This window comes from Gallus gallus, chromosome 4 (assembly GCF_016699485.2).
Source record: "Gallus gallus isolate bGalGal1 chromosome 4, bGalGal1.mat.broiler.GRCg7b, whole genome shotgun sequence".
NCBI classification, from domain to species: Eukaryota; Metazoa; Chordata; class Aves; order Galliformes; family Phasianidae; genus Gallus; species Gallus gallus.
The window spans coordinates 89,548,179-89,560,413 of NC_052535.1; the positions used below are offsets into that span (position 1 = coordinate 89,548,179).

Sequence of the window (12,235 nt, forward strand, 5' to 3'; positions counted from 1 at the left end):
AACCTCCACTTTTAATACTAGACCAGGCTGCCCAGGGCCCCATCCAACCTGGCCTTCAACACCTCCAGGGATGGACGCGGCATCCACAGCCTTTGGGCAGCTGTTCCAGCACCTCACCACTCTCATAGTAAAGAACTTCCCCCCGATATCCAACCTAAATCTTCCCTCCCTCAACTTGAAACCATTTCCCCTTGTCCTGCTGTTATCTACCCTTCCAAAGAGTTGACTCCCCTCCTGTTTGTAGGCTCCCTTTAGGTGCTGGAAGGCTGCAATGAGGTCACCCTGCAGCCTTCTCTTCTCCAGGCTGAACAAGCCCAGCTCCCTCAGTCTGTCTTTGCAGGGGAGGTTCTGCAGCCCTCTGCTCATCTTCGCAAGGTAGTGAGCTGCTGGAACCACCAGGCTTTGTGGTGGACATTGCATCATCCTGGGGAAACCTGGAACATCACAGTGACTTCTGAAAGCTCTCAGCTCCAGTTCAACCACAACTGCTGACCTTGAAGTAGGCACTAATTAGCAGACGACTCCTCGTCTGTGTTTTTCAAGGTGTCGGACTATGGGATTGCTGGGATCTCTGTAGGAATAACAGATTCATGCCTCGTGTTTTCCTTCTTGTGGCAAAGACCAAATTAAGAACAAAGAAAAAGAAGGAAGAGTTTAAAGGAAAAATAAGTTGAGCACAGCTCGGGGAGCCAAGGACTTTGGTGTTCTGATTTCGACTCCGATAACGCTCATTGTGTGGCCGGGGCAGGTTATTAATCCTTGCCTGGCCGTACCTCTTTGTCCCATCCAGATAACTTCACTCATCTAATGGGCTGGCCTGGTTTTAACATGCTGTTAATGCAAGCACGTAGTAATTACAAGCTTTTAACGGCTATTTTGTTTATGACAAAGGAGAATATTTGTATTTAGAAGAGATGCCCAGTTTCCAGACCTACCTAGCTTAACTCCTGGGAGATGTTTTGACTCTTCAAAAGAGGATTTTTCTTGACTTGAGGCCACCGCTGTGGTACTCCGTCCCGCCAAGTTCAGTGTTCTGCTGGATAGAATAAAACGTGTTTATGGATTTTGATGAAACTTGGAAATTCTTGGATTGTTGAACTCGCTGTGTTACGGGAAAGTGAATCAGGTTGTGAGTCATGGAGGAGGACTGACCTTGGGGCAGAGGGGAGCAGTTTGGGTTACTGGGAAAGCGTTTCTTTGCTTGGGACACGTAGTTCTTCCTGTTGAGATGTTACCATTGTTTGGTATCCAATGGTGTAAGAAAGGTTAAGAGGTGATCTCGGTGCCCTTCTCCTTATTACTACATACATACAATTTGTTTTACTCCCTGAACCAGCCTCTAGGCTTCAGTGTTGGCTGCCTGTTGAGTCCGCGGTGAAGTGTGAGCTTTAAGGACATCAGTTCCAATTCTCATTTGAAAGAAACTTTTCCTACAGATTGCATTTTATATTTAAGTGTTCAGGAAGATGGAAAGGTCGACAAAATAAACCCAGGCGGTGCCCAGTGTGTGCTGCTCCTCTCCAGATACGTTTGTTTCAAGGTAGAGAAACAAGCCAAGGTGTAATGCTGTTCATTTTCTCATCCTATGAGCTCTCAGAATGTGGCATTTCTGCAATGTCAATTGAATGTTTTAAACACAGCTCTTAAGGAGAAACCCCTTCCTTGTTCCTTCTCCATTCTGGGGTCCGTGTGTCTTGTTCACCTCTGTAATAGGTAGGGATATGCTCAGGAATCCCCACATCCCCATTCTGTCCCTTCCCATCAGGTCGTGCTGTGCTCTCCTCTCGGTGACTTTACAGAGCACAAGGCTACACATTCCTCAGCTGTTCTGTTCTTTTGGGATATTTCACCTTTCTGTACTTTCCCAGCTCCTGGATCTTTCCTGAGCATCCCCTCCTGTTTAATCCTTTGAGGTCTGTCACCTGGGGATGCCGTTTCCCATTCAAGTTCATAGCCTTGAGTTGGGTGAATGCTTTAATTTGGTGCCCCTGGATGGTTTCGGTGCCTCTTCCACTCTTCAGGGCTTTTGGTTTCCTGTCTGCTCGCTCCGTCTTCTGTGCTTTGTTGTTGTTTCCTCTCTTTTAATGTTTGTTCCCTTCATTTCCTAAGGATTGCAGATACAATCAGTGGAAAATAATTGCCAGGATATTCTTCAGTCTTCTGCTCTCTCCAAATATTAAGGTACTTTGTACTTGATATGTCTGTCCTTTTAATAACTCTTTGATAATAACATGTAACCTAATTTCTAGCCTTCCTCGGGCTGTCTTTGAAATACTGACTTGGATTCTGTTGCACTAACCTACAAATAGGAGTCCATTGGCTCAGCACTTACAGCCTGCTAACCTGTACTGTGGTAGAAGAAATCAATCAAGTTTCCCCAATGGAAAAACTCCAAATTTTCCAATCTGATCATCTGCTGTAGAATGAGGTCTGACCAGTTCTTCATCAGCCTTATTGAATTCAGGCACGAGAACCAAACTTGGTCTATTAGGAGAAGTTGTGGCAGCATTTTCAGTACTATATTCTGAATTGTGCTATCGGCTGTGATAGAAATGGCTCAGTTGCAGAGCAGGAGTTCTGCATGGCCTTGGTTGTGATTGCTTAGCGCTGCACAACTCAGGTACTAGTGAGAAAATTTTCTTCCAGTCGTGCATTTTACAAGGGGGGAAAAAAAAACCAACACCTACCTCTTTCTTGTGCTGCAGGAACAATTCATTGAAATATTTTACTCTTCATATACTCGAAAAAAGAAACTGCTGATAATACAATATGCAGATGGGCTTGAGGTTGAGGGATGTGCTTAACCATGTACTGTGCAATGGATAGCTTGTACATTGGCACTAGAACAAGTTGCCCAGAGAAATTTTGGAGGCCCCATTCCTGCAGGCATTCAAGGCCAGGCTGGATAGGGCCCTGAGCAGCCTGACCTAGTGGCTGGCATCCCTGCCCATGGCAGGGGGGTTGGGGCACGATGATCTTTAAGGCCCCTTCCAACCTAAGCCGTTCTATGACTCTGAATTCCGACTGTCTGTTGATTTCTTCGTGTGTCTCTTGCTTCCCTTATCACTTAACATCCTAACACCAGATTCGTGTCTTTTGACCTCAGTTTTTTCTGCTTATTCCATTTGTCACGTTCCTATGTTTATAGCTTCCCTGACTTCCGTCCGACCAGGTTGCCTTTTAACCAGCACGGCCGCCTTTTTCCACTGTGGCTTTTTGAGCATCCACTGAAAATGTTCTTGAACAATTTTCAATTAGTCTTCATGTTGTTCTGATTACATTCTTTTTTCCCAACTGATTCGTCTCATAATTGTTTTCAGATTGGTGAAACCAGACCTTTTAAAAAGCGTACATATGTCTATATATACACGTGTGTGTGTGTGTGTGTGCAGTTGGTAGGGCTTGTGTGTTTTATTCCTAATTTTGGTGTCTTTTTGGTTGCATATGAATGTGTGCATGGTGACACAGAGAGGCTGTGGATGCCCCGTCCCTGGAGGTGTTGAAGGCCAGGTTGGATGGGGCGCTGGGCAGCCTGGTCTAGTATTAAATATGGAGGTTGGTGACCCTGCCTGTGGCGGAGGGGTTGGAGCTTAATGATCCTTGAGATCCCTTCCAACCTAAGCCATTCTATGATTCTATGATGGTATGCTGGGATAGAATCTGTCATGATGGGAAGAGTGGTACAGAGGATCATGTCCAATAGTAACCCATGGCAGAAGGGCAAGTGGAGCTCCCAAGAAGCTCTTCCAGCAGCACAGCCTGGGGGAGACATCCTGCACCGAGTGCCTTTCTGGAACCTTCACGGTGGATAACTCTTGGTTTGGATGAAGCCCGCAGCATGGGACGTGCTGAGAAGCTCTGATGGGAGGGATGTCCCACGTTACCCCTCCAGTGACCTTCTTGAGTTGGATTGGAACGATCAGCGCCACAAATGTAAACGATCAGCAGTCGGGTTCCAGCTGCAGCTGGTTAATTACCCGTTCACACAATGTGCTGTGAGGGGTCATCTGTTTCCAGTTTCATCGTAAACAGAAGTAAATGTTGAGAACATATTTTTCTACATCCAGTTTCACTTGTTGTGGATACTTGAAATAGTTTGCAACCCACATCTTTTGGGTTTCGAGGAGGGCTTTTGGCCAGAGAGCCCCGCGACCATTGGAGATTTTTTTGTTGAGAAGTGCCCTGGAGGTTGCATTGTAGGGACTTTCCTTATGCAAAACATAAAAGTGCTGGTTTTTTTTTTTTTCTTTTTTCAAATGGTAACCATATTTTTCATTAAGATCAGTTGGAGTCTCAATAAACAATTGACTCCAAAAACTTTCCAAATCTTTGCTCCGGCGCTGTTTCTATTTTTAATTATTTTTTAAAAATGGGCTTGTCTTAAAATCCCGGCTCGGCTCTCAATTTAACAAAGTGATCTGGTAAATGAGAAGAAAGGCACGAGCATATAGCCCTTAATTACAATGTAATTAGAACCTAATGGCGATTTCCATGTTAGAATGCTTCTGGAGGGCTGAGTGAGGAATCCTTATCACGGGGGCTTCTTTTTGTCTCCAGCTCTCCTCAAAGCCCTCTCAAGCATGTTTGTTCTGTATAAATGGAGAGCTGTGTACGTTGCAGGGATGCCAAATTATATCTGTTAATAGTTGTGAGGCACCGAGATGCCTGATCGCTGGACATCAAGGCACAGTTTCATTGGATGACTCTTCCCTCTCCCTGCAGCCCTCTGAGATTCCAGAGGTGGCACTGAGCTTTGATATTTGCCTGAGCATCTGGACAGCACTCTCATATATGTGGTCTGATTTTTGGATGGTCTTGTGTGGAGCCAGAAGTTGGACCAGATGATCCTCATGGGTCCCTTTCAACTTGGGATATCCGATGATGATGATGGTATTGCCATTTTGGTCCTTGCTACTTGCCATGCTACTTGGTTCAAGATTTATTTGCTGGGACAGGACAAGATTTTGATAGGACAAGAAGGAATGGCCTCACCAAGTGGTGTTATGTTGGATACTGGGAAGTTTTTGTTATCAGAAAGAGTGGTCAGGCCCTTGAATGGGCCACTAAGTTGGAGTCACCATCTCTGGAGGTGTTCCAGAACCGTGAAGGTGTGGCACTGAGGATCATGGGCAGTGGGCATGGTGGGATGGGTTGGGGCTGTGCTTGGGGGTCTGAGAGGTCTTCTCCAACCTCAGTGGTTCTATGTGGAGTAGTGACTTCTGATGGTAGGATTGAAGGCTGTGCTGCAGCATACAGTGAGGTTCACCTTGTGATGGTGTCAGCAGTCCCAATGCACTGCCCTGCACTGACCATGGGGCTGTGTTGGTCTGCCAGGTTTACTGCTGCAGCAGGGCCAATGTTTGGGGTCGCTTGGAGCTGCTCGTACCTCTTGGCAGTTTTTTTTTCTCAGAACACAAAAGTGCTTTTGCTGCTTTGCTTAGTGAGAGCGAGTAACCATAAAACCTTTGCGGTGGCTCTGAAGTTGACTGTTCTTCTTTCCTTTGGAGGCAGGTGCTGCATTCAACTGAAGCCAGAGCCCCTTTCATAGGGCATCTGCAGTTGGGAAAAGAAGGTGTTTTGGTCACGCTAAGGAGGTTTGCTTACTTTGGATGAAGAAACTTACTGTATGATGCTTCTCCAACCTATTGCATTGCTATGACATTGGTCCCTTCCAGATGACAATAACATAAATATACCCTAACATATCTGTATTTTTCTTACTCCTAGGAACAGGCCATCCTGAGTAACCAGGCTGTGTTTGGTACTCAGAAGGGCTGAACTTGGGGCAGACATCAGCATTAGCTCACCGTTCTCCCCTGTGTCTGACATCATTCCTCTCCCAGTCTCTTTCTGCTGACCTCCCAGGACTCCTAGGCACTCAGCCGTGGTGCTCAGCAGATGCAGTGTGTGCAGATAAGGATGTGAAGTCTCTATTTGATGTCAACATGTTTTCATGTTTCTTGAGGGATGTGGATGGCAAAGCTTCTTGCTCAGAGCTCTCAGCTGGATGCAGCGTGTCATGTATAGGTCTCTGCTCAGGAGTGAATGCCTGTAATTATTAATGTTATCTATTACTTTGTAAGTGGTCCACTGTGGTCAGTTTTAGCTTTCTGGTGAGGACCAAGCTCTCTTTGTGATGGGGAAGATCCCAAAGCTTTCTTAATACGCTGTGCTTTACTTCCCATACCACCTACCACCCATCCTTGCTGGTGGCCGGGGGGTCTGTAGGAATTCCTGTGGTCTTCCTGGAATCTTCTTACCCCTTGGGTGAAGTACAGGATCTGAACTACTGAAGTATCATTGGCACCCATTGCTTTAGCCAGGCTATGCTGCCTCTGGCAACAGATGCATAAAAGGGATTTTGCATCTGTGCTCTGTGCTGGGAGGACAATTGCTTTTCTTTGCAGCTCCTGCTGGGCAATGTTATCTTCCTCCTGGCCCTATAAGTGTTGGGCACTGCAGATTTCCAGCAGACCTCCCACAGGCTGGCTGCTGTGTCAGAGCCACCGAAATGCCTTTCTTGGTGGCTCGTTCAGAAGATGAATGGTGTTCTTCAGTCTGTGAGCAAGTTTGGTGAGTCCTCAGGCTCTGCCTTAACTTCTTTCCTTTTTCAGCCTATGCTCTCTTTATTGTTTTTCCTCTGAAGCCTTTGCACTGGGCAGGCCTGACAAAATTAGGAATTAAATCTCTGCCGAAAGCCCTACAGAAGAACAGAGATCTATTTTTCTTGAAGGCCTTGGGAGGAACCTGAGTTGGCTTCTCTGATGAGATTGGGATCTCTTTCACCACATCTTCATTTCTCATTGCGACGTTCTTAATCATGTCTTGCTGAGGAGACTAAACAATCTTCTAAGACCATCCTGATGCTCCATAAGCATTTCACATTTTTGTTGTTGACTTCTGTAGAGGATAAGCATCCATCAAGAGAACTAGAGCTTGTCATTGTTCCATGAGGAAGGGCAGTAGCATTGTTAAAGCCCAATAGGAACCCTTTGGTACTGAGAGCCTTCAGGGATAAATGCAGATTTACACTCCCTTCCAAGGCAGACATAGCCCAGAAGTCCCTTTTTAAATCAGAGCATGTGAAGATTGTTTTATCTTTGGTAACTTTTTCTAGAAGACCTGCAGAGCTGGTACGTGAGTCACAGCTTGTCTGGATCTGGGGTTGGCATTACAGCCAATTGTTTTTGTGACTTTGTGCTAGAGCAGCAGAGCTGGTCTTGAAAGATGTGGGTCCTAGGACTCTTTAGTTAGTAGGGTTGGACATTGTGAATGGCTGTTGTCAACTTTCCTGGAGGAGGGAGGAATGAGAAGAGTTCTCTGTGTTGCTATAGAGAAGCAGATTGGTCCCAGATATGGTGGCTTCAGGATTGTGGGAAAGTAAGCTTTATTTATGGCAGCAAATTGAGAGTTGCTTCATCGGTCATCCCATGAAAGGTTGGCTTGGGGCATGGGAATGGCTTTGGTCATGGACCAGATATACTGGCCCCCCACAGCGTTCCTCCTGCTTCAGGATCTGCTCCTAATCCAGATCCGTGCAACTTGTTTACCAAAGTCAGTCACAGCTTGGGTTCAGCAGAGGATGCTGCCCTGTAGAGTCCACACTCCCTATGGTACTTGTTTCCCTACTTACCCACACTTAGGCAAATATCAGTATGGAAATTTCCTTATATAGAGGCTCAGACCATGTTGAGCCTCTTTCCCTCATAAATTACATTGGCCATCTTCATGTTGGCATTCTCAGCTGGGGCAACTGAGTGATGCTCAGCTCTTCGCTCTGAATGAGCCTACTGGAGTGTTAGGGAGCGCGGGTGGGTCCTCATGGTCCCCCCCATGGTAAGCTGCTCCATTACACAGCTCTGCTCAGAGCTTTCCCAGACTCTTTTCAGCTTTCAGTACAACGTTCCCTCATCGTGCTCAGACATTGCCTCACTTCCTCAGCTCAGCACCTCGGTCCCTCCCGCTGGAGACTCTTCTCCTTCCTCTCCTTGGAGAACACGAAGCTTGTTCGGGTGGTCTGCTTGTCTCCCTGCACTACAGCTACCACTCCTGGTTGGTTTTTTTCCCTCTTTCCTACACACTATCCATTGATGTGTGATGTGTTGCTTCCCATAGACCACTTACAATTTCCATTAGTTTGCCACATCTCTCACAACAGCACAGCTTTCTTCTTCTGGCCCTGGCATGGTCCCCACTCAGCTCAATGTGCGCTAAATGGGGCTGCATGGTCTCCTCTTGAGGAGGGTTTATTGATAACTTCCCACAGTAGCACCTCATAAGCACAAGGACTCTCGCTTTCCTTCTGTTTCAAATTTAGCAAGCTGAAATAAAACTTTCCCTCCCCAATTAGGAGCATGGCCAGCTCCATCTCATAGCATTCTGTCTGTGGGGCTTTACAGACAACCTTCCCATGGCCATGGGCCGGTTTTGGGTCACCAACCCTACCCAACAGGCACCAGGTGTAAGAAAGAAGGGGACGGGCTCTTCAGAAAGCCAGTTGGGATATTGCAAGGGGAAATGGTTTCAAACTGGAAGAGGTTTAGCCTGTATACAAGGACAAAGTTTTGGATGCTAAGGGTGGTGAAGCAGTGGCACAGGTTGCCCAGGGAGGTGGTGGATACCCCATGGAGACACCAAGGTCAGGATGGATGGGGCTCTGAGCACCTGATGGAGCTGTGGGTGTCCCTGTGATAGTTTCTGAGTTCATTGTGTGGACTTTTTGGCCATGTCCATATTGAGGGCATCCTCAGTGAGGCAGGCTGTGATTACCTGTCTGCAGCACGTGGCTCTGCTATGTGGGATCCTGGCACGGGAAGCCTTTTCCCAAAGCAAGTTTGGGAGACTGCCTTCACATGTAACAATAATCATAGGGAAGAACTTCTTTTGAAATGCTTCAGGTAAATTCTTCTTTGTAATAGTTCTGAGAAAGCTCTTCTCTTTCTGACATCAGTCTGTCTCTGGGGTCTGGACAGTGGGTTCCTGCAACCAAACACGCTGTTCTTGGGAAGGGTAAAACCTCAACAGCACAGCTTGAAGCTTTTATTATCTCACACGTAATTGTAATAACAGGGTGTAAAGGAAAATTCTGTGCCACTGAATGTCGTTTTTGGCTATAGAAAAGATGCATTGTCCTGAATGTGAGCAGACAGGCTTAGTTCTTTTCTTCCTCCCCTTCATCCCCATCAGCTGAAGAAGTGTTCGCGTTTTCCAATCTTTTTTAATGTAGGTAACTACCTGGAAAAGTTCTGACTTCTTGGAAGCCATGGGTGATATTTTTTTCTTCCTTATTTCATTACGGAGGCGGTGGAGTCACTGTCCCTGGAGGTGTTCAAGGAACGTGGAGATGTGGCTGTTAGGGACATGGTTTAGTTGGCAGTGGTGGGGATGGGTTGATGGTTGGACTGGATGATCTTGGAGGTCTTTTTCGACTGTAATGACTCTGTGATTATACTGTTTTACCCTGAATGGTGAATTCCTCACTTTGCTGGCAAGGAACACTCACAAGTAGGAATGGTTTGAATCTGAGCTGAGGAAGATCAAAACTACCATTTCCAGCCTGGGTCTTGCGAATGAGCGCTTGGTTTTTGAGCCCTGCAACATGAGTAAGCATTTGAAGCCTCCTACAGAATGGCATGAATCCTTTCCTTCGCCTTTCCTCACTCTCCTGAAGATTAAATGAACCATCTCCTACTGCTCCTTTTCTTTCCTCCCTAGAAGCAAGATGAGAACCCAGCCTGCTTTACAAGGTGGACGTGGAAAGTTTCTATTTCGTGTAAATAAGTGTACATGAAGGGCTGCCCGAGGTACGTGTTTCAGCCTAAGGATGAAAGCATCAGCCAGGCTTTCGAGGCGTATTTCTGCAGCGTGATGCTAACTTTTATTGCGTGTTTTTAAAGCATGGCTGGAAAAAGGAAAGGAATCAGACGTTTTACTAGCTGCACACGGAGTTGGCTCTGGGCTGAGAAGGACCTCAATTAATGGAGCGACGAGTGAAGTCAGTGTCTGCCTCCTCTGGGACTTGGACTGAGCCTGAGTCTTTCACTTAATCATTTATAACTAATTGCAGTAGTTCTGCAAAGTCAAGGCAAATCTTTGGAGTGTGCTTCTACCGAGGAAGAAATGAGGAGCACATTTTTGCTTTTCAGCGTCTCGCAGAGCAATGCAGGCTGTGCTGCTTCGTTGGTGTCAGACATGTCAGGCTGCTTTGAAAAGCAAGCCGTGCTGTCAGCTCTTCACAGAATCACAGGGGTGAGAATGGACTTGAAGAGATCATTGAGTCCAACCCCCCTATAAAGCAGTACCCTACAATAGGTTGCAGAAGTCAGCATCCGGCTGGGTCTTGAATATCTCCATAGACAGAGACTCTACCACCTCTCTGAGCAGCCTGTTCCAGTGCTCTGTCACCCTGATCATATAGAAGTTCTTCTGCATGTTAGTACAGAACTTCCCGTGTTCAGTTTTTAGGCCGTTGCTCCTTGTCCTATTGCTATGCACCACAGAGAAGAGCCTGGCCTCGTCCATTTGCCTCCCAGCTCTCTTTAGATACTTATAAATATGGATCGGATCCCCTCTCAGTCTTCTCCTCCCCAGGCTGAACAGACCCAGATCACTCAGGCCTTCCTCATACAGGAGATGCTCCAGGCCCTTCATCATCGTGATGTCCCTCCTCTGGACTCCTTCTAGGGGATCCCTGTCTTTTTGGAAGTGGGAAGCCCAGAACTGGACACAGTATCTAAAAGTCGCCTCATTGGGGCAGAGCAGAGGGGGAGGATCACCTCCCTCACCCTGCTGGCCACGCTCTTTGTAATGCACCCCAGGATGCCATTGGCCTTCTTGGCCACCAGGGCACACTGCTGGCTCATGGCCAACCTGTTGTCCACCAGGACCCCCAGGTCCCTCTCTGCAGAGCTCCTTTCCAGCAGCTCATCCCCCAGTCTGTGCATGTGGTTACTCCTCCCCAGGTACAAGACTCTACTTTTGTTCTTGTTAGAACTCACCTTTGGCTTCGTGGCTTGTGATGGTGCATCATGCAATGGCAACTGGATTGCACTGCAGTTCTGTAACTGCACAGAGTCTGTAGCATAGCTCACAAAGTAGGTTAAGGTTGAAGGGAGGAGGTGTGTGCAGATGGCAGAGGTTTGTGATGTGCTTCTGCAGGCCCAGATGCCCATCGTTGGAACGAGATGTTCTGTGGCCTGAGCCTCCAATCCGGTGATGGCTCTGGCCCTGACATGACCTGCCAGGCTCAGAAAGAAATTCTATTTAATATTTCTATTTCTATTGAAGTATCTCCAAAGCGTTTTAAGAACAACAGCATTAAGCATTTGGGAGATGGGAGGATCTCTCTTTTCCACTTTGCTTGGAAAGGGAAAAAAAGGAGCTTGGAATTTATTTGTAGGATGAGCAGCCTGCAAGTCCTTGAAGGTTTTCTGATTATTTACAGCAGTCCTCTTTGCTTCTAACGTGGTCTCTGCCAGTTTGTGCTTGGTTGTAAAGAGGATGGTTTGGGGTTCTTTGAGTTTGTGTCATATATACTGAATAGTGAACTTCAGGACATTCTTAGTAGGTGATTGCTGGAACCATCAAGTCAACATTATCATAGAATCATAGAATGGCTTGGGTTGGAAGGGACCTCAAGGATCATCAAGCTCCAACCCCCTCCACCACAGGCAGGGCCACCAACCTCCATATCTAATACTAGACCAGGCTGCCCAGGGCCCCATCCAACCTGGCCTTGAACACCTCCAGGGATGGATGGGGCATCCACAGCCTCTCTGGGCAGCTGTTCCAGCACCTCACCACTCTCTTAGTAAAGAACTTCCCCCTGATATCCAACCTAAATCTTCCCTCCTTCAACTTCAAACCATTTCCCCTTGTCCTGCTGTTATCTACCCTTTCAAAGAGGGTATATAGATATTAATAGCAAAGGTTTTTTGGGGGTGTGATTTTTTTCCTTGCATTCACACCACGGATCCACTCCATTTTTCCGTGCATTCACTCTGGGCAGTGCGGTTGCATCCATCACTGCTGTGCATGGTGAGAAGGGGATAAGAGAAGTGGGTTAACTGATTTTCAGGGGGTTGCCTGTAGTTTTCCTCCTGTTGTTTTCCTTTCTCAGCCGTCCACTGCTTGCATAAAGAAATTCCAGCTCTGTGGTCCCGAGATGAATTTGACAGCTGCTCTGTTTGAAGGGAACAAATATGTCTGTAACAATACCCAGGAGCTAGGATAAGTG

The 12,235-nt window shown here is 46.8% G+C and overlaps 1 protein-coding gene across 11 annotated transcripts in view; it reads left to right on the forward strand.

Annotated features, from left to right (window-relative positions):
• The window catches only part of EXOC6B (exocyst complex component 6B), a 243,507-nt gene that overhangs the window by 75,908 nt on the left and 155,364 nt on the right, over nt 1-12,235 (forward strand). For 6 of the 11 annotated variants that reach the window (XM_004936290.5, XM_015286064.4, XM_025149797.3 and 3 more), the window contains one exon: nt 2,110-2,181. The exons of the other annotated variants lie outside the window; for them this stretch is intronic. In XM_004936290.5, the coding sequence (XP_004936347.2) occupies nt 2,110-2,181 (72 nt within the window). The remainder of the gene's footprint in view (nt 1-2,109; nt 2,182-12,235) is intronic. 11 annotated transcript variants of the gene reach the window in all.